Source organism: Aulonocara sp. 'chitande type north' Nkhata Bay, linkage group LG16 (genome assembly GCF_057382095.1).
Source record: "Aulonocara sp. 'chitande type north' Nkhata Bay isolate Kocher_YH1m ecotype deep benthic linkage group LG16, A_spYH_male_GT1.1, whole genome shotgun sequence".
NCBI classification, from domain to species: domain Eukaryota; kingdom Metazoa; phylum Chordata; class Actinopteri; order Cichliformes; family Cichlidae; genus Aulonocara; species Aulonocara sp. 'chitande type north' Nkhata Bay.
In genome coordinates this window covers 39,464,629-39,486,540 of record NC_141359.1, presented here as the reverse complement: position 1 = coordinate 39,486,540, position 21,912 = coordinate 39,464,629, and the positions used below count along the sequence as shown (strand labels likewise).

General features: G+C 43.3%; 1 protein-coding gene across 6 annotated transcripts in view; it reads left to right on the top strand.

Annotated features, from left to right (window-relative positions):
- The window catches only part of myo1b (myosin IB), a 53,907-nt gene extending 39,907 nt beyond the window's left edge, over window positions 1–14,000 (top strand). Inside the window, exons 16-32 of one of the 6 annotated variants that reach the window (XM_086267164.1) lie at window positions 192–392; window positions 579–805; window positions 1,041–1,241; window positions 2,971–3,064; window positions 5,070–5,219; window positions 5,304–5,372; window positions 5,467–5,553; window positions 5,883–5,969; window positions 8,502–8,588; window positions 9,372–9,458; window positions 10,194–10,268; window positions 10,352–10,486; window positions 10,590–10,696; window positions 10,815–10,947; window positions 11,328–11,480; window positions 11,693–11,823; window positions 11,908–14,000. In XM_086267164.1, the coding sequence (XP_086123290.1) occupies window positions 192–392; window positions 579–805; window positions 1,041–1,241; window positions 2,971–3,064; window positions 5,070–5,219; window positions 5,304–5,372; window positions 5,467–5,553; window positions 5,883–5,969; window positions 8,502–8,588; window positions 9,372–9,458; window positions 10,194–10,268; window positions 10,352–10,486; window positions 10,590–10,696; window positions 10,815–10,947; window positions 11,328–11,480; window positions 11,693–11,823; window positions 11,908–12,040 (2,157 nt within the window). In that variant the 3' untranslated portion in view covers window positions 12,041–14,000. The remainder of the gene's footprint in view (window positions 1–191; window positions 393–578; window positions 806–1,040; window positions 1,242–2,970; window positions 3,065–5,069; window positions 5,220–5,303; window positions 5,373–5,466; window positions 5,554–5,882; window positions 5,970–8,501; window positions 8,589–9,371; window positions 9,459–10,193; window positions 10,269–10,351; window positions 10,487–10,589; window positions 10,697–10,814; window positions 10,948–11,327; window positions 11,481–11,692; window positions 11,824–11,907) is intronic. The other 5 variants (XM_086267166.1, XM_086267167.1, XM_086267169.1 and 2 more) reach the window with 5 other exon arrangements.
- The last annotated feature ends 7,912 nt before the right edge of the window (window positions 14,001–21,912 follow it).

The window sequence follows — 21,912 nt, the reverse complement described above, 5'->3', positions numbered from 1 at the left end:
GTTATTGAAAAGCAGTTCATCATTAAAGCTGATTTTAAGTCTGACGTTGTCTTAGCAAAATGAGATGATTATCCGAGCTGTTGTGAACAGATTGTTCAGCACTGTGAAACACATGAGCCATGACAGAATAATACGTTTCTACATTGAACCCTTCAGAAGTTTGACCCTAAACCTCCTTTTGTTTGTGCCAGAATCAAAACGGCATCTTGGCCATGCTGGACGAGGAGTGTCTGAGGCCGGGGACGGTCACTGATGAGACCTTCCTGGACAAACTGAACACCATCTGTGCGGACCACCAGCACTTTGAGAGTCGGCTGAACAAGAACTCAAAGTTCCTCAACGACCACAGCCTGCCGCACAACTGCTTCCGCATCCAGCACTACGCTGGCAAGGTACCCGAGGCAGCAACAATAACAGCTGACGGATATGTTAAAAAAGACATGTTAACAAATTAATAATATAATATTATGAATTTTTGCATAGGATAAAATCAAAGTGTAAAAAGAAGTAACCACTTTGTTCAACTTGTGTATGAAAATACCTTTTTGTGAATGGCTCACTTCCCTCTGTGTATCCAGGTGCTGTATCGTGTGGAGGGCTTTGTGGATAAGAACAATGACCTTCTGTACCGGGACCTGTCACAGGCCATGTACAAAGCCAACCACAGCCTCATCAAACAGCTGTTTCCTGAAGGCAACCCAGCCAAAGTCAACCTGAAGAGACCACTAACTGCTGGATTCCAGTTCAGAGCTTCAGTGGGCACGCTGATGAGGAACCTGCAGACCAAGAACCCAAACTACATCCGGTAAATCTGATCATATCGATTACACAGAAAGAGCAGTTTGTGCTGTTTGTGATTCTCTCAAAGTTTGCTTTGAAATCATTTTCAAATAGTCCAGAGAGTACAGCCGGCCTGCTGTTACTCTCACCGTCTAGCACGGTCTATTAATCTATAAAAAGCGCACTTAAGAGCTGCTGCTGTTACTGCAGCCGGCTCTACGCACCAGCCTAATATCTGCAACTTAAATTTTGCTTTCCAGCTGCATCAAGCCCAATGATAAGAAGGCATCCCACATCTTCACCGACTCTCTGGTCCGCCATCAGGTGCGCTACCTGGGCCTGATGGAGAACGTCCGTGTGCGACGAGCAGGCTATGCCTTCCGCCAGCCCTACGAGCCCTGCTTGGAGCGCTACAAAATGCTCTGCAAAAGGACCTGGCCGCATTGGAAGGGGCCTGCAAGGTAATTGTTGTTTATACCCTGAAGTGGTGACATTAGGGAATAGTTGATTAGGGGGGAAAAGAGGTCTTGGCCCTGGAAGCTTGCCAGAGCAAATCCCTTCAAGTTTTCAGTGTGAAAATGTGAGTGTGGAAAATGAGAAATGCTCCCAGGTGTCTTTAGCTAAGGCACTAAACTTGACTCTGCTCCCAGTGGAGAGTGTGTGACCAGCACTAATAGACTGTGGCTAGAGCGGTCCACTCCCAGGTGTGGCTGTGTGAATGCGAAGCAGCCGTTGCTAGAAAGTACTCGGATGACACAGAAAGAGGCAAAAGGGAAAATAATTAGGGGAGCTTGACAGCAGTTTACCCAGCAGACCATATGATCTGTATATTTAAATATGTGGTCTAAAACTCTGAGCTATAAAGCAACACTTTTGGCTGAGTTTGGTATGTGTAGATCTAAGGATAAGGAAACTGGTTCCCTCCTTTTTTCCCAGCTGTTTTCATGCATTCCTGTCCCCACTGTGTGCATATGCATGGATTCACATGCAAGTTAACTAAAGACGTGAGTGATTCCAGGGTAAAAAGGTTTGGCTGGTTCGGTCATGTTATATAAAAGCAGTGTGTCAACAGAGATGTTTTAGGTGCGTGTCGTCACAGCGAGCTTTGTTTGAAGGAAATGAAACCTTATGTTTCGGAACCACAACATGCCCAGACGTTATCTGTCTCCTTATCTGTCTCCTCGACTCGGCCAGACTTGCAGGTTTCGTCCTCTCTGCTGGTGAAGTCACTGATTCCTATCTGCCGTCTCACACATCTGGCTCCTGATGTTTCAGCATCTTTGTATCAGCTTTGTGTGGTTTTAGTTTTCTTCTTAGTCTCCTGACATATTTCTCTGGCTGTTGCTTTCATCATGGTTTCCATCATTTCTCAAACTCCATCCTCGGCGCTCTCTTCTGTTATTCCATGAATCCGAATCCTTCTGCTGTTTCTGTCAGGTGAAAAACTAAGTACACCCCATGATTCAGCATCATGTGCAATTGTTTTCTGTGTGGTTTTCATCAGTCTCACATTGTTGTGGTGTAATTTTGGCCCGCTCACCTTTGTCTGTGCAGGTCACAGTAGTCTTAAGATCCTAAACACGAGACGACTACACCTTAACTTTTTAAGACATTTAACCTCTGATCTAAGAAGCGTGTTTACTTCTGAATGAAAACGTTGAGGAACAGATGTTTGCAGGTGTTTATTCACGCGCAGCTCCCATCACGTTGACGTCTGGACTTTAAACGGCTCCCCTGTTCAGACGGCACAGGTTGAACCTTTGCAAACATGAGCTGTGCTGCCCTGTTTTTTCTTTATTTAAAAAAAGAAGAGGCTGTCGTTCCAAACAAGCCATACTTGTTCAGTCTCTTTCTAATTGTACTGTGATGAACTTCCCAGGTTAGCATGCTGAGGCCTGCAAAGCCTTTTCTCTGAGCATTGCACAACCTGACCCCGGGGTGAACTTGCTGGAACGTCCACTCCTAGGAAGATTTTGTTGACACACACCTGAAAGCTCGAACTGACACAACCTGATTTTAAAGAGTTGTTATTTTAATCAAGTGCGTTTGATTAGCAGCGCACGCCTGCGACTTATCCTCTTAATTCCTATGGAAGCAGTAAGGTTGGGACTGCACTGCAATCCTGTGAAAACTGTATATATCTGCGCTCGTGTAGTGTAGGACCCTCTTGACTTTTCTGACTTCCCACAGGGAAGGAGTGGAGGTGCTGATGGCCGACCTCCAGATTCCAACAGAAGAGATCTCTTATGGCCGCTCCAAGATCTTCATCAGAAACCCAAGAACGGTAAAATCCACTCTCTAACCTGGCGAAGCATTTATTTTTTGGACAGCTGCTCGGTATTCCTGCAGATTGGGCTGTTTTGGAGTCGAATGGTTGAAGCCGGTGTGCTCAGCTGCCTTGCTTTCTCACAGCTACATGTTTGTAAAGCAGGGTGGGCTTTGCTTGGAGCCCCCACTTCAACAATTAGCTTGTAACCACCACTCTGAGAACACATGGTTTCATTTAGCTGTCCCATATAACATGGGAAACAGGCTTCTTTCCTCTGCGCTTGCAGACTCTTCAGCTGCTCGGGCCTGCAGCGTTTGGATGGACTTTCTCCCCCACCAGCAAAAGGCCAAACAGAGCCTGGAATAACATGATCTCACACTGGGAGAATTTTTCCATAATTGCTTTTTCTATCTGATCAGCTTATCTGCTTTACATATCTACAGCTTCAAAATCACTGAAACAGAGTTCGAGCATATTTATTCTGCTCCTTAATCACTGCAGTCACACCTTTAGCTTAACTGACACCATTTTTTTATCTATACAGAAAATAGAATAGTCGCGACGTAGGTATCAGTCAAGCTCTGTGGATATATGAACAAACCCAGAAACTTCCATATGTGGCGTTATATCGACAGGCCCAGTGTTCCTGAAGGTAAAGCAGTGACTTCCTCACTAGGGCTGCCACGATTAGTCGACTAGTCACGATTACGTCGACTATCAAAAACGTCGACGACTGATTTAATAGTCGACGCGTCGTTTGAAGCTTTGTAAGATCACAAAAGACGCAGGAATAAGTAGCAGGATTTAAGAGTGTAATAACGGACTGAAACAGAAGATGGCAGCACTGCATGTTCATGATGCCAGCTGCCGTTAAACCCCGAAGAAGAAGAAACTGTGTCCCAGAATTCATAGCGCGGCCCTGCTTAGTTTCCAACAATGGCGGCAGCTGCTTAGTTTTAATATTACTCTTATTAATCTTTCTGGGTCACAAAATAAACGTTTAACATATTTTCAGGCGAGAATGTAGCTGTGTAAACCTCAAATATCTGCTCAGTTTATCAGGACACCGCATATTTTCAAAAGCGCTCCGACGTTTTCGGAGACGTCTGTTACCCACTAGCTCGATAGCTAGCCGGGGGCTAGGTCACTAGCGCCGTGAGAACACTGGACTCCCGGCAAATCGTTTTCAAACCCACCGCCGTCTTTCACTACTCAGGTTAAACATGATATATCAGTCACTTAGATAACTTAAAAATGTTGTTTGGCTTTTTTCAGTGTTTTATTTGTTCCTGAGTAAATCGGTTTGGCTGAGATTAAAGTTATAGTTTTTACACAGCTGAATAAACGTCAAGCAGACAGCTGATTATCAGAAGTGTGAGATGCTGGAGAATTTACTCCGGTGTCCTGTTATATTTTAGATAGCAAGGAGTTTATTAAACTTCACCGAAACAATCTGCAAATGTCATTAAAATTTGATAAACTATCATCTTGTCTTTATTTTTAGTTAGCACAGACCTTAAACACTTAAAGCTGTAAGCTAATGATAGTTATATAAGAGCAGATGCTGCTGGTGCAATAAGCTGTACGTTTTATGTCCGATGGATGATGATCTAATTAGTCGACTAATCGCAAAAATAATCGCTGACTAGCCGACTATCAAAATAATCGTTTGTGGCAGCCCTATTCCTCACACCAGTGCAATAACTGATGCGGTCTCATCCTTGAGAATAAGTCGATTATCAAAAGGTCAGTTTTATTGTCTTCCTGGAGCAGTAAACTTTTTCTCCCACCTGCACTTTGTTCTTGTCATTGAGAAATTGGTGCTTCCTCAGTTTAGACCCCCCCCCCCCCCAAAAAAAAAAAAAAGTCCAACTCGTAACCTTTTCCCCTCAGAGTAAACCGACTTTCCCTGACATTTTACCTTCCTGCAGATAATTTGATGATGTTGATAACATCCAGCGTTCACACAGTTTCCCAGGTGCTCTTGTCTGGAGCTCTTAATTTTCTCCTCTTCCTGCAGCTCTTTTTCTTGGAGGAGAAGAGAAAGCAGTGTCTCCAGGACCTTGCCACACTCATTCAGAAGATCTACAGAGGCTGGAAGTGCCGCACGCACTTCCTGTTGATGAAGAAGAGCCAGATAGTGGTGGCAGCTTGGTACCGCCGCTACGCTGTGAGACCCTTTAATTACACCAAAATACAAAGCGGATTAAAAACCATACTCACCGATGCATAATGACACTTTTCCATCTCACAGCAACAAAAGAAGTACCGGAACATCAAGAGTGCTACCACCATGGTTCAGTCGTACACCAGAGGCTGGCAGGTGTGCATCTGTCTTTGAATTCACTCTGTTCATTGAAAAAAGTGTAGCAGCTGTCGTGTGGAAGAAAATGAAAGTGTCTGCATGTTTCCACCAGGCCCGCAAACTTCTGCGAGAGCTGAAACATCAGAAGAGATGCGAGGAGGCAGTGACCACCATCGCAGCGTTCTGGCACGGCACCCAGGTACGGATATCAAAGAGCGAGGTGTTTGCTGTACCTTGATGGCTTCTGCAGGAGAAGCCTGCTCCTGAACGCTTCAAACTCTTTGGTTTTTTATTGTTCGCTGTGTTCTTGCCTAAAGGCTCCACAGTATTGCAAGACGGCTGTTCTTTAACAAACCTGTCCTTTAATGTTATTGCTGCTGTTTTCCTTTAATCCTGCTTCTTGTGCTGATCACACAGCTCCCACTTATCTTTTCTCCCCTGCTCCTTTTTCAACTTTCCCGTCTCGATTTTTTTTTCACCTCCTCACATCTTTAACTTGTCTTACCGAACGCCCACCACATCCACCAGGCACGGCTGGAGCTGAGACGTCTGAAACAAGAAGTGCGGAATAAACATGCTGTGACAGTAATTTGGGCTTACTGGCAGGGAACCAAGGTATTTCCACCCAGCGATAGTGTGTTGCTGTCCCAGCTGCCATCCCTGTTCATCACGTCTTGTCCCATCCTATGCTATTCTCACCACGAAACTGCCTGATAGAGTAGCAGCCCTGCTGAATGAACCTCGGCCAGATTAACGAGCCCGACTGTTCATTTCTTCCCGTTTTCTGTTGTGTGGCTCTTAACCCTTGTATGGTGTTCGGGTCTGTGAGACCCGTTTTCAGTTTTTCTCAAAAGAAAAATTAAACAATTAATTATTTTTTCAACCTGAAATTCATTGGCTTTGGCTTATTTTCTGTGAAGAACATAAATCCGAACTAATTTTCAGTGACCTCATACTGTACCTCCCCCCACGCATTTACATTACATACAAGGTGTTCGGGTCCACTGGACCCAGGTCTAATAAAAGTGTTGAAAGTGAAGGTCCTGTGTTCCCACACTCTGTCTTCCTCCTTTCTGGTGCTGCTGATAGTGTTTTCTTCCCCTCCTGCTCCGCACAAAGTTGCAGCATTGTTGAAAATTCAACTACCAACACCGTCTGCTCTGACATCTCACACATTTTACCCTCTTTCTTGAGCGATCCAAATTTTATTTTCTCATACCCTGTCCCTCCTGCAAATTAGGGGCATAATACTATAAATAAGACTTTGCCAGTGTGGTTCTTTATCACAACTGATCAAGATGGCAAAAGATTATCTGCTGCGAGGGCCATCCAATTGATTTTGGAAGAGAGAGGGGCTTCGGATGATGATGTTGACAAAGAGGTTTCAGAATATTTCACATTTCTGAAAATTCAGAGTCTGACAGTGACTTTGAAGAAGAGGATGAGGTTGAGCACCATTTAGTAACAAAACGAAGACGAGCACCCCATCTGCTGCCAGCTCCAGGACCAGAACAAGCCCACCAGACAGCAAGTGAAGAAATATGGATGTCAATAACTGGTGAAATCGAATGGTCTTCTTGCCCAAGAAATGAGCCACCCTACAGAGCTGTTACTGTGATAAGCCAGGGCCAACACGACTGACAGTTACTCATGTGCAGGACATCAAGTCTTCATTTGAGCTTTTCATCCCAGATTCCATCCAGAAAATTATTCTGGATTGCAGTAATCTAGAAGGTGTGTTTTTGGAGAGAGGTGGAAGGAGATGGACCAAATTCATCTAAGAACCCCAAAGGCCTACTTTGGGGTTCTTATCCTTGCAGGAGTTTTCAGGTCCAAAGGGGAATCCACAGAATCCCTGTGGGATGCAGAAACCGGCAAGAACCTTTCCGTGCATCAGTGTCTCTGGAAAACTTCCACAAAATTTCCAGGATTATCCGATTTGATAACCGAGACGACAGACCAGCTCGACGGCAGTGAGACAAGCTAGCTGCCATAAGGACAGTGTGGGATAAGTGTGTGCACCACCTCCCCCTGTTTTACAACCCTGGGCCCAATGTCACCATTGATGAGCAGCTGATCCCATTTAGTTGTGAAACATATTGCTTCACGTGTAAATGTGTTGTCTTTCCACTCACTCCACTTGATTACAACTGATTTATTTTTTTTTATAACATTTTATAAAAAACAAACAAAGAAAAAACGAGAAGCACATTCATTCATAAATGTGATCTAACAAAGGTAAAGGGAAAAAATTAACCATGTTTACTGTTCATATGGTTTGTAATTGGGATGAAGTAAACATCTGTTGAGTAATTTAACATAAAATTGTTTGATAGTGTTAATTTGGAAAGCCAAAACTCTAGCGGGTCCAGCAGACCCATGAACACTGGCTGAGTAACAAAAATATGAACACCACACAAGGGTTAAATGTGGGATTATCTCGACTTCCCCAACTAACACGCTTAATCCGGCGTCGTAAACGGTGCCGATCGTGGCTGCGACGTGCGGCTCAGGTGTTTTACACTTTCTGTCCAGTGTGCCACACCTCTGCTGCGATCTAAAATTACTTCCAGCATATGCTGCAAACATATGCTGGAAGTAAGAAATGTACATGTTGCCACACATCTGATTATGATTGTGGTTTTTACTCTGGTTAAAGTCAAGAAGCTTCTTATTAATCGATGTGATGATGTGCAGCAGGAAGCTCTTAAAGCTCAGCCTGATTCTGCTGGCATGCAGGAAACCATTATCCTGTCAGAATGTAACAATCTCTGTTATATCGAATATTCTTGGAGGTTGTTATTAGACTAAATTACAGCCAGGCTCAAAGCATTAAGACTTTAGTGTCTTAAATCTAAACTGTGGTTCTGGCTCTTTGTTAGTTTGCACCTTTGACGCTGAAGATAATTGAACTTTCTTGCTGGACTTTATTTTGCATCATTTCATACGATATTCTTTTAAAGCTGACCACACACAGCCTCATTGTGGGGAGAGTCTCCTCGTTCGCACGTTTTCTTGTTGTTCGTCTTTGTTTATCCGCCTTTTTGCCCCTGCTGTGTCGCCTCTGCTGTCCCCTGTTTTCGGACAATTGTGTTTTGATTGCCACTGAAATTAACTTCACCCACAACTGCCACCGCTTCTCATTAGGCCCGGAGAGAGCTGCGTCAGCTGAAGGAGGAGGCGAGGAATAAACATGCCGTATCGGTCATTTGGGCTGGCTGGCAGGGCACCAAGGTATTTGGGAAGCCTGTTGACTTCATTTGCCGTGACTCTGACTTGCCGCCCTCCATCAATCCCACTCCCACCTCGTCCATAACGTGTCCATCTGCTCGACTCTTTCCAAACACTTAAGTTGTATGTAAGACATCTTATTATGGAGTCTCTCAGAGGTGGACTGCTGGCTGCTAAAGCACAGCAGTCTCACCCATGTGACCAGAATGGTTATTTTCATCTGAACCTGCCTTTGCAGTGCTGTCATTTTTCCACTGTGAGTACTAGTCAGTGAAACGTAGGCGTCCAGTCTCCATACATCACATCAGGGACTGATGTCCTATCCTGGCATTGTTTTCAGCTTCTTCCTCCGAGGTCCATGCTTCACACCGCATGCTGCCTGCTGCCTCTGCATGACTTCCTGTGTAGCTGGTGCATGTGTAGTTTTTGCATTGCTGTGCTGTTTTTTAGAAGGATGAGTTTGGATCCTCTGACCGCCTGAGATGTGACTTTTTGTTTTCTCCTTTTGCACTCAAAGTTGTCAAAGCACCAGCTCTGTTTGCCTTCCAGAAGTTCCCCAGATAAATGCTCCCATGACCCACACTTCCATATTGGTTTCTGGAGGCTGGAGAAGCAGAGCTGTAATTTTACAGTCTCTCAGTGATCACACTGTGCTTGTGTGCAGTGTGTGTGTGCGCATTTGATGTTTCTGACCTCAGGCAAAACGGTATCTACCTCCTCTCCCTCTCATCTTCTCCTGCTTCATTTGTTCCTACTCTCTGTCTCTTCCCTCCCACCCCCGAACAGGCTCGCAGGGAGCTCAGGAGACTGAAGGAAGAGGCCAGGCGTAAGCACGCTGTCGCTTTGATTTGGGCCTACTGGCAGGGACTCAAGGTACCTCCCAGCCCCACGGCGCAGCCATCAACAAGTCTGCCACCTACTCGACACCCCTGACTTTCCTCATCCTCCTCAGGGATCTTCTCTGTCATTATCCAGGCGCTGTCCTCGTGACACTTCTTGCATTTTGTAATTTTTTTTAAATGCAATGTATATAAGACAAGTAGTTAAGAAAAATCCATTTTAAATGGATGATTGAGGATTGGACCTTTCTTTCCTCCTTTGAGGCTTTTAATGTTGCAGATGTCACGCAGCGGCGTCTGACTCGTATCTTCTTTTCTCTGCATCTGTCACACTAACCCATGAACGAGCACTTTTTTTCTATCCAGCAGAGTTTCTCTCTTTCTCTCTAGGTGTGTGTCCTTGTCCCTGTTGCTGGTTGTTGAAGTAAACTTGTCCATACACCATTTATTGCAGTCCTAATATTGTTTTTTTATTTTTCATCACCTCGTGCATCACAGTGCACCCATTTCCACCTCAGTTTGTAGACTTATGGTCAGACTGCTTGTTGTAACCATCACATCCTTTCAAGTAAAGTAAATGTCAACGTCCAGCAGACTGCAGTTGTTTGTCACTAACCAAACGTCAGATGTTTTTTTTCAGTGTGCTGTTTGTGTTGCACTGTCATCCTGCTGTCGGTGTGCCTCCTTCTCTTTCCAAATACACACACAGATAAGATTTAAGAACCAACTGAGTTCATTGATTTCATCTGATCTTTTGGTGCCGTTATAGGTCCGCAGAGAGTACAGGAAGTTCTTCAGGGCAAATGCCGGCAAAAAGATCTACGACTTTACCATCCAGCGAATTGTAAGTTGGACTTTTCGTTTTTAATGTTCAAGTTTAACATGATATTAAGAAACCAAAGATGATTTTCTTGTCTGTGTGTCCAGATACAGAAATACTTCCTGGGCTTGAAGAGCAGCATGCCTTCCATGTCCCCCATAGACAGAAAGTGGCCGGCCAGGCCGTACGGCTTCCTGGATGGAGTTCACACCGAGCTCCGGAAAATCTTCCATCACTGGAGGGTCGGTCACAAAAACCGACCACATTCAGCCACATTAAAGAACCATGTTTATAATAACTGCATATACATCAGAATGTAACTGAATGAATTTGTCTCTTGTTTAGTGCAAGAAATACAGGGACCAGTTCACCGAGGAGAAGGCGGCCGTGTATGAGGAGAAGCTGGAAGCAAGTGAGATCTTCAAGGATAAAAAGGCTCTCTACCCAAACAGGTAGCTGAACATCACTGCCATCAAGTGCCCTTTATTTTATTTTATAGCAAGATAAAAGCAACGTGTAGTCACATGATCAAGGTAAAGCGGAGTCTTGTTTTCCTGTATTGTGTGTCAGTGTGAGTCAGCCTTTCAAAGGAGATTACCTGGAGATCAGCAAGAACCCCAAATATCAGAAACTCAACAGTGCTGTGGACGAGAAGGTCCTGCTGGCCGACGTGGTCAACAAGATTAACAGGGCGAATGGCAAGGTCAGAAAACACACACGCGCGCACACACCACAGTATTTACAGTCCATTTAGTTTGTATGCAAACTGGAAAACCTAAAACAGGAAGTGTGATTACACAGCGACCTTGTGTGTTTAGAGATTTTCTGCAATTTTCCACAGTGAAGCAGAGCCGCCGTTTGTTGTTTTGATGTATATTTCAACACTTTACACGGTGAGCTGATGTTTTTTGACATCATAACAACTGACAGCGTTTTTCTTCCAGCAGACATCAGACATTTCTGCACAGGTCTGCTATGTTGTAGCTCAGAGCTTGGAGCTCACAAGCATTTAAAAATGCATTGAAAGAAAACATGTAGAGGGGGAATGATAGAGGGCTAAAATGTTAGCTTGCACGTTTGCAGGGAACGCCACGGATCTTCCTGCTGACCAAGAAGAACTTTGTCCTGGCTGACCAGAAAACGGGCCAGGTGAAGGCCAGCATTCCTCTGCCAGACGTCACTAGCGTGTCGGTCAGCACGCAGAAAGACGGCTTCTTTGCTCTCAAACTCAAAGAGGTGAGAAGAGACACGATTGTGTAGTTGAGTAGAATTATGAAGCCGCTGTGCTCTGGCTCGTTGAAGCCAAAGTCATTCAGGGAGTGAGCTTCTCATTTAGCTCGGCGGGAAGCGAATAAAAATGTCTCCAAGTGACGGACGATTACTGTAAGGCCAGACGAGACACCAAAGTTTATTAAAAGATCTTAATATGTGACTTTCTTCTACTGCAGGGTTCGGCTTCAGCTGTCAAAGGAGATTTCTTGCTCAGCAGTGAGCACCTTATTGAAATCATCACCAAGCTCCATCGCATCGGGGCGACCGCCGCAGACCGGGAGAAACTTAAAGTTGACATCTCGGATGAGTAAGAGCAGTCGCACTGAGAAAGGTGATATTTCTTCGGCGCCGTCGATGTTTTGTGACGTTGCCCATGTTTTCTGTGTGGCAGGTTCCTGGTGCAGTTTAAGCAGGACAAAGTATGCGTGAAGTTCATCCAGAGCAGCCCGAAGAACGGCAACAGCATATCCTGCAAGCGCAAGAACAACCGCCTGCTGGAGGTGTCGGTACCCACATCGCCATAGTGAAGTCTCCACGGCTGTCGTTGAGCGCTCAGTCTGGCGGCGACTAAACATCAAACCATCACCCTCCCCCAAAACTCTGGACTCAAAAGCCGTCACACCAGTTTCCCCTCTGAGCCCAAAAATGTGCAGTTATTTGGCTTTTTGTTCTTATCAAAGTTTCTAAGGCACAGGTACAGATGTAACCACATTGTTTGTTTGGCATAGAAAGCCCTAATCTGGGTTGCATGCCACAGAAAATTATTAAAATGTTTCACTGGTGTTTTGTGAACCTGACGCGAAGAGTTGACGCTGGTGCAAATCTTGTTAGTGCACAACAGACTTCTGTATACCAATGGTGACGTTGACAATGATTGTTCTGCCTGTATGGTAAATTAGAGACGTTTGTGACGAGCTCCACAGATCTCGACTCGTCTGCGTTTGAGCAGCTTTAGCTTTAAAAAGATGGCTTTTGGGGTCAGCCTGTCGGATTTTGTTCTCTGATGAACGTGAATACTGCACTTGCTTTCACCTCCGCATAACAAAAAGAGGATGACCTGAAAATGTATTTGATTGTATGTTGTATTATTTTCTATATTTTCTTTCTCAGAAAAAAGGTGGACAGCTGCAAAGTCAAATGTAATGTGCTTGATTTATTGTAAAACCCCATTCGTATCCATTCTATGTGCCATTGAACAGGTCCTGTGACTTGTCACGTGTCGGCGTACAAACACAAACGTTGTTCCCGTTCATGTCGAGCTATTCAAAGGGTCAAAAACCTTTCCGAACGGGCAGTGTTGACCTGCAGTGCCACTGTATGTTTTGATGAGGCTGCACATGTGATAACTTGCCATTTCTCAACACACTGCAGTGTGCATTGATTCTCAGGCTTTGTTCTGTAGAGACTTCCTGCACTCATATCACAGATTTCCATATATAAATTAAAAGAAGCCCCCTGAGCATCATGTGGGACTGACCAAAACAGAAAGATGCCCGACCAAAGGACAAAGGATTCATTCCCCTCATCCAAAGCTTTCTGTGACGCAAACCCTTGAACTGAATATTTTTCGTGCAATAAGTAAAACGTTTTGTCTCAATTATTCCCTCTCTGGTAAAACAGCAGTGAGGACCCATAGCAGTTGCCCTTCCTGTGCCATAAGCTGTACATAAGCTTTGAAGGCCGTGGCCCCGACTCGGACAAAGGGCAGTTTAGTATCTTTATTTTAATTGCTGTATTTGTAAAATTGCTGTTTCTGCCACTGAAGTTTGAGTCGGTGTTGTGCTCCGCCCACTTGCTCCTAATATGTTTTTTTGTTGTTTTTTTTAGGAAAGGCCAAATATTAAGTGACTACAGATCCTTGATGAATCAAAGAATGGGCAAATTTGGGTTTTTTACAACTTTATAGAAGTCTTATTTAAAAAAAATCTGGTATTCAGTCATTTATACACGGGGAACATTTGCGTGTCAAGAAGCGAGAGCTCTATATTTTCAGGCACGTTGACTATTTGTCTGATTTTTCTGGTGGGGCGTTTTGTACTTTCGGTGAATGTGCGAGGGAATGACATAAATTAGCTCTTGATGGCTTTTGCAATCCCAGGGTATCGTGGTCTGTACATGAAAATTGATTTTGTGTTTTCTTTAATGTAACGCACGACACAGGCACCTGAGAAATCAGCCGTTGACCCTCACGTGGGAACAGATGGGCTGAATTCCAGTTTTGATGTATTTTCCTGGCTACGCTGCTTTCAGTGCAGTTTTAGGGTTCTTCCTCCCCACTCTCTCTCTCTCTGAATCGCTGTTTTGTATTTGAACAGTTGCTAGAAATGCAAAATGTCTGCATTATTGTGTGCCTAATGTTAACCTGTGCTAAGAGACAGATCATGGAAATGCTTCAGTAGAACTCAATGTAACATTTACAAGTAATCTTTTTTTAAATTAAATAAAAGTCAGTAATTAATAAATGTTATTCTGGGACACTCTTTGCATTATTTCTGTATCCAGTTATTTTCAAAGATACTTGCCTTTATTATCGAAACCAGTATATGGTTAATACTTCAAATCAAAAAAGGCTTTTTTATATATAACGTACCACGTGCAGGCAGCTTTCAGTCATCCGTACATCACACTATTAAGTCTCACATTCCTTTAAAGGGCCTTGGTTGCTGTTTATCATCAGTATCAACTGGGCTTTATCTTGGTATACGAGTGTTTAGGGGGGTTAGTAGCACTGAGGCTGGATGGCCAAGCCTTGTAGTCAAGCAGCTGGCCAGATGTTTTCCATCACATCTGGGGAGAGCTGTCCTAGGGTTAAATTCCGCGGCTTTGGGAGAACTGCCGGCAACAGGTCTCTAGAGAGCAGCCCTCAGATTGAACACAGTGGTAAAAATAGCATACCATTTTGGGCTGCCTAGTACCCGGTTCCCACCACTCTGCAGGCTGGGAAACGAAGGCGGAGTCCCAGCCTCCCACTGAATATTCAACCCTGAGTGAGATCTCGGAGGAATTGGCCAGTGCACGATCCCATCTCCTGCAGAACCTGAAGCTGTTGAACACTGAGCAGGTCTGACCGGTTTCTCCGGTGGATTCTGGACGTTCGCTGATTTTGTCAGAAACGGTGCACAGGTGGGGAAATGTGGGACCCTCCTTCGTTATTTTTATATAAAGGCAAAATTGTTCACTGGTGGGAACCATATTGGGGCAATCGGTGTGTACAAGCAAATTATGCCAGTTGAGAGATGATAGTCTCTAGCGACATCCTGTGGTTCTAAGGTGACATAACCATGAAAGCTGTGACGTGCAGGCAGAAAATGAATGGTGAGTTATAGATTTTCACTGATTCATGAATCCATAATAACATAAATTCGAATGTCTGATTTTATTTGTAAGTTTTTATGAAAAAATGCTGATGTCCTCACAGACTTCTCTGTAATCAACAGAGTAACGCTTCGGTTTTGCTCACTGAAAGGAGAGAAATACTTAAATAACTTTACTTTATCCACCTTTAATGACGCAAACTGTGCAGGACTCATTAGCAAACCTGATGTCTGATCGCGGTGGCAGGGATCCAGTGGCAGCTCTAATGCTGCTGGCAGTAAATAACACAATTAAGTCTACTGTATAAACCTGTGCAGACACAAAAACTGACGTCCTGTTTTTTGTTTCTTGGCAATATGCTAAAGGTCCATGAGTCATTAGACTCGCATCATTTGATTAAGGGTAGACGTACACCACATTCCCAGCACTGATTGGATTAACAGTTGGAAAAGGTTTTATTATGTTGCTTACATTCATCAAATACAAATCTCAGTTTTCATCCAGTTAACCCTTCATTGTCATATGCTGTGCACTGACTGGGAAGCAGGTAAATAAGATGCTGACATTGGGATCTACATGGCACATCATGCTTAAAAAGAGCTGCAGTGGCAGCTGCAATGCTGCTGGCATTAAATAAAAAATGCAAGTGTAATGTGTTATAAACCTGACTCACTCCTGCACAGGTTCTTGCTGCATCATCATTCTGCTTTTTGTGTGCAACACTACATGCTTGCTAAGTGTGCTAAGAGTGTAACCACCTCATGATCAGATGTGTTTAAAGGTACATACTCGTCTCACACACACATCTTGTCCTGTGGGAGAAGTCCTTCTTGTCTGGTACTGGTCTGAGATGTGTTGCTCTCTCATACAGAATAACCACTCATTGCACTGCATGAGGAGAAAGCGTCTAAAACATGGTCTGAGTCCTGATGCTAAGATAGAGCTCACCTGGCAGCAGTCGAGATAAACGGGAGCCTTGAACAATGTTGACGGCGCTGATGATGCCTTGTCCTCTTTTCTGTTGCATTTGTGGCACAGATTTCTTTCACGTGTAGAGAGCTGACTCTGAAATATATCAGCTTGGTTTGTTCACAGCTTCTTCTCAGTCTGGCACTGACAGCTGAAACATCTCTGCCTCCAACTGGAGCTGTGCAGCTGTTTGGTAAAGACACTAGGGGGCAGTCAAAGCCACCGACTGAAGCCAAAGCTAACCTCTCTTGTAGATCTCTCACTGGTTTCTACCGATTTAACATTTACAAGTTGAAAGCAAAGAAAGTTTTTGAATCTTCGAGACTTTTTGAAGTGACCATGTCATTTAAGGTGGACCTCATACATGAGGTAACTCGCAACACGACATAATGACCATAATTAATAAATAGAGAATTGATAATGAACCTTCAGTTAATAGTTACACAGCAGTAAAATCATAACTAATAATGCTTACTGATTAGTAAATGATTCATAGATGATGTGTGTAATGCTTGTTTTAAAGAACAAATAATTATCCTTTGATTGTTTTTGCTTTTATTTTCTATGTTTGATTAGGCTGAGGCACCAAACGTATTCAAAAAGGTTTAGCTTAAAATATAAGCTCTTATGACTGAGACTTGTCTCACTGTTTATTTATTTTATTATTATTATTATTATTACATGAATTAACGACACAAACACAGATTATTAGCTACAGGCAGATAAAACATGCAGGTCATAGTTTAATGAGCGCCATCAATTTTTCTTTGTGAAGGGTTTCCTGCATGGCCGGTTCTCCTTCCATACATGGAAAATGTCAAATTAAATGTATATTGTTATTTTATTATTCAACCCGTTTACTAAGGTCCCACTATAAAGGTAGTATTTCAAAGGTGGAAATAACCTCATCATGCAGCCATTTATCCATGCAGCCATCTCTTGTAGTTTCTTGAATATAAATATAAAATGTAAACACTGGAATTAGTTAAATGTCATGGGAAGTCAAAGACAGCGTAAGTAAAATAATTATATAAGGACTCGTAATATGTGATGTGATTTGTGACTGTACTTTATACTTACCTTTATTTAACATCCTACTTTATCCATCATTTAAACGCTTATAGTCATATTTCACATATAATATCGTCATAAAGCCAATTATGTATTCAGTTATTTTAGGATGTTTTAAAAGGTTCTACTGTGAGACATCACCAAACAATAACAACTACAAATTAAAATATGTCATTTTGCATTCCTTGAACAAGATTTTCATACTGGGATGCTTAACCAGCTTCCCCATGAGAAACACTGGACTACTCCTTCAGATCTACAAACAGTGACTGCAGATTTAGCCAAAGAACGACCAAGCAGACTCAAATCAACCAGGCAGCCATTTTTATGCTCCTGGAACAATTACCAGGTCTTAAATTTACTGCTGCAAAGTGCCAATAAGATCAAAGTTGATCCAAAGAATTTCTAAGTTCAATATGCAACACCCCTCCTCCATTCCTCCTCCTTCCAACCTTTTTGTTGATCCATTAATTTAATGTAGCATATCATCGGAGATGAAATCGTCATAAATAATCCTCGTTCTGTATCGCAGGACCACGAGCTGTCGTCATATTGTGACCTTCTGGCTGTAACTCAATTAGGATAGCATCAAAGACATAATATCAAACACGATTAGATTAGCACCTTGTATGATTACAATTTTCAGAAATGTCATCATTGAAATGTTTGTTTTTCCCATTAAACGATTGTTATGATTTTGTTTGGTTGTGGGGTTTTTGTTTTTTTCAAGGCAGTGGGCGTAAATTAGCCTGTGTGTGAAGTTGGTTCACCATATTGACACTATTGAGTTGTCAACGCGTCAAGGCTGATTTCATTATTGAGTTTAGGATGTAGATGTCAACATATTGGTCGCCAGCTTGGTGATTTATTTTGGCATAAATCGATACTGTGATTTAAATAAAAGCAGCCCTGAAGACCAGAAACAGACAGGGGAAAGTCATTTCTCTTTACCTTAAGTCCGATAGCTAGTTTTGGAGTTCATTTACTGATGTTCTTCTTTTTCTTTTTATAATGGGCGATCGTGGCTCAAGAGTTGGGCGTTCGCCTTGTAATCGGAAGGTTGCCGGTTCGAGCCCCGGCTTGGACAGTCTTGGTCGTTGTGTCCTTGGGCAAGACACTTCACCCGTTGCCTACTGGTGGTGGTCAGAGGGCCCGGTGGCGCCAGTGTCCGGCAGCCTCGCCTCTGTCAGTGCGCCCCAGGGTGGCTGTGGCTACAATGTAGCTGCCATCACCAGTGTGTGAATGTGTGTGTGAATGGGTGGATGACTGGATATGTAAAGCGCTTTGGGGTCCTTAGGGACTAGTAAAGCGCTATATAAATACAGGCCATTTACCATTTTACCAACCATCAATATAACGTCCATATAACCATCAATATAAAGAATAATTCAATGTATGATGAACTTACTTTGCAGGGGCTGATGGTGGCATGAACAGGAAGTAGAGACCCAGTAACAAGAAAATGAGGTTGTGCTAAAGGCAGACGAGGACGGACACCCACCGACAGGGACAGACACAAAGTATCACATTACTGCCTCTGGCAGCGTGTCAGGCAGTCTGAAGGGAGGGACTGGGGATGGACCAGATCTGATTAATGAGTGCTACTGGGTGGTGGAGACTCTGTCCCCACTCACCCTTGAGTCACCAGCACACTCAATGGCTTCATCAATTTGTAGCCATTATAGACAAGAATGGATCCGGGGGTGGAAACTAGCTTCTGCTCCACCATCTGTGGGTATCTGCGCGAGTAGTAATCATTTCTTTCAGATTATAAAATGACACATTTATGTGCTGAATGCAGCCACTAAGTTAAAGTGTCTGTTTGATAAAAGTTTGACTTTATTCAAATATTCATGGCTTTTTGTCACAGTCTGGCGAGGGCAGACTGTATGAATTGAAAAAGGACCCAAAATGCAGACTCCAAGGAACAGGGAACAAAACTTGAATGTTAACAAAAAGCGAGCCGTTTAATATGGCTGGTAAAAAAGGTACAAAGGGCAAGGCAAACTGAAGCAAAATTAACACAAACCTAAACTGGGAAATCTAAACAAACAATAAGAAAAACCTAGACAAGCAACTTGGAAGCATGGCATAGGAAACATGGCGTGGACAACAGACGACCTGACAATCACACACTGAAAACAGAGGACTTAAATACACAGGAGGTGATTAGGGGAAGTGGAGACACATGAGGAAACAGCTGGCACACATGAACATAATGACGTCACAGTGGGAGAGTAAAACTGAACATGATGAACACAGAACACCAGACCTCTTCACAATAAATGAGACATAGACATGACAACCCGAACTTGACAACGTAAGACACAGACATGAAACGCATGAAGAGCAGGGGAGCTTTAACATGGTTGGAAACACGAGGGGAAAATAATAACTAGAAACACTTAGGCATAATAATACAAACTTGATAACATAAGACACGCAGCATGAAACACGAAGGGTGAGGGGAAGCTTAAATACAGGGGAAGAAAACACAAGGAGTCTAATAACCAAATGAACTTAGATAACCAAATGAACAAAATAAACTCAAACTTAAAACGCTGGGTCAAAAGACCCAGGACCATGACACTTTTAACTAAAACTGTGTTGTATCTGCACCATGCTAAAATGCTAATGATAACTAGGCTAACCTGCCAATGTTTGTGAATTTTTTCCTCTGGGAACTACAGCCTATCAGTCATAATTGACTTAAACAATGGTGATACATGGGAAGTTAACATAAAATAATGTATTTATATTGTAGAGATACTTCATTTCATTGGAAAAGTAATGATTCTCACAGTCTGCTAGTGGCCCAAAATCAAAGGTAGAATTCTCCGGACACTATCCAGTTGTTAAATGATGATGTGATAAACCCTGCTTCCTGCTCCAAACTACAAGGCTGTTGTGTTTTTAACATGTTTTGTATCTTGTTCTATTTAATCTGAACAAGCCCCTAAAAACAGTCAGTGATCACTGTCGGCCTGTCTGGGTTTTTATTACCACTGTTCATTTTAAAGCTCAGTTTTTAAACCCTTACGATGTAGCTACAGCCCATGCAGCAGTATATGAATGACTAACCTCGTATTGTGGATGGATTATCTCAGTTGTTCTCCTGACTGAAGTTTACAGCATCCTGCCATGCGATTGCATTTGTGCCTAACCATCGGGAACCCTCTCATTAACTTTTATCGAGTGGAAAAAAGTTAGCGTTCATCCTCCAGCTTCACTGTTTATGCTATGCTAACATAGCTGTGTCGCTAGCGATCACGTAGCACATCATTATATACCAGCTAGCCCAACTTCAGTAACCCTACAAACGTCACTGCTGTTTAGTTTTCTGTCTTCATTTATGTTGGAAGTGATAGCAGAGCTGTACGTTTGAATTTTTCAGAAATCTCTCAGTCAGAACATGCTATATCATGTTTAGGTATCATGCTATATCAAGCTAGCGAGCTAACTTCCTGCTAACTTCTAACTCAGTTAAACTTCATAAAGTCTGTTTTCATGGATGTTAAACTTTATTGTTTACCTGGTAAAGCAGCAATGCTGATCATTATTACAGATGAAAGAATTTAGACCGTTTGTGACTCTCAATGATGCCACAGTGTTCGTTTGACTTTGGGACCTGAAGCGGCGTTTGGACCCTGAAATGACTGATGATGTCAGACTTACAGACCAGATGGATATGCAGTGAATGTGAATGTACCACAAATCCAGCTGCAATCCAGCTAATAATAGTTTCAAAATGTAAGTGCTAGACTGACCAACCAATCTTAATATCCTTATAACTTCTCCATTAGCTTAGCATGAGAAAGGGCTTGAGCTCACTTTCTGCCACACAGAGTCGCTTGCATTTAGGGTTGCCAACCGTCCCTTAAAAAACGGAATCGTCCCGTATTTAGAAACAAAAGTACACGTCCCATATTGAGCTAATAAGGAACGCACTTTGTCCCGTAATACAGTGAGAATCAAAAGTAGTCTATAACTTTTAATGGAATTAACACTTTGTTTGAAAACATAATTCCCAGCCCCTCTCCTGCTTTGTGACCAATGAGCTGACAGCACACTTATGACAATTCGAGTATGACAATTCAGATTACCGCTCATCTCATTGGTCGAGGAAAGGTCGCTTACGGAGAAAATACCGGAAGACAACAGATGACCACAACAAGAAGCATGGCCAACAGGGAAACAAACGCCAACACTGCGGTGCAAGTCTCGGACGACAGTACACCTAAAGCTGGGCAGACACTGTGCGATTTTTTCAGTCACGTTATTCAGCTCCTGCTCAAACTGCACGATTGACTCACAGGGGTTAGACGTTCATAGGTCACGATGCAGGGTCTCACACTATACGGCCCGATGCTCTGATGCGACCTGAGTGCTCACACTGTGCCTCCATAAAATGAAGGTTATAACAGAAAATCTGTCGCTCCCTCTCTCTGTCTTTCACTCACACAGACACACCACCACCATCAACTTTGCTAAATTGCTAATGAAAAACATTGATCAGGCAGCTGTGATTGAGCAGCAGTGTAAATCCAACTATTTTCACGGTTGTTGTGGTCGTGATAATTTTGTGATGCCACATCGAAAAGGCTCGGATGAGCTTTCCAAAGTTCTACAAGTTGTGCCTCCATCGCTTGTGTCCAGATCACACGCTGCACAGCCGTGCTGCTCCGTCTTTTTCACCGACGTTTACGTGTTTGCGCGTGAGCAGTGTGAGCGGCTGTGTCACCACAGCCGCTTCTCGTTACCCCACGTATACTAAACGATGCACGATGAAGGCCAAAATCGGGCCGATCACCAAATCGGTCGCACGACTCAAAAATCGTCTCAAAATGGGCCAAAAATTGCACAGTGTGAGCCCAGCATTAGAGCAGCAATGTTTGTTCCCTTCAGAGAAAGAAAAAAAGGCTGCAAAAGTACTGGGAGGAATGGGAAAAGGAAAACACCTGGCTGGGAAAATGCACGATAACACCTATAACGTGCACTGCACTGTGTGCCGGCGCACTTTTTCCATAGGCATGCTTCTAAT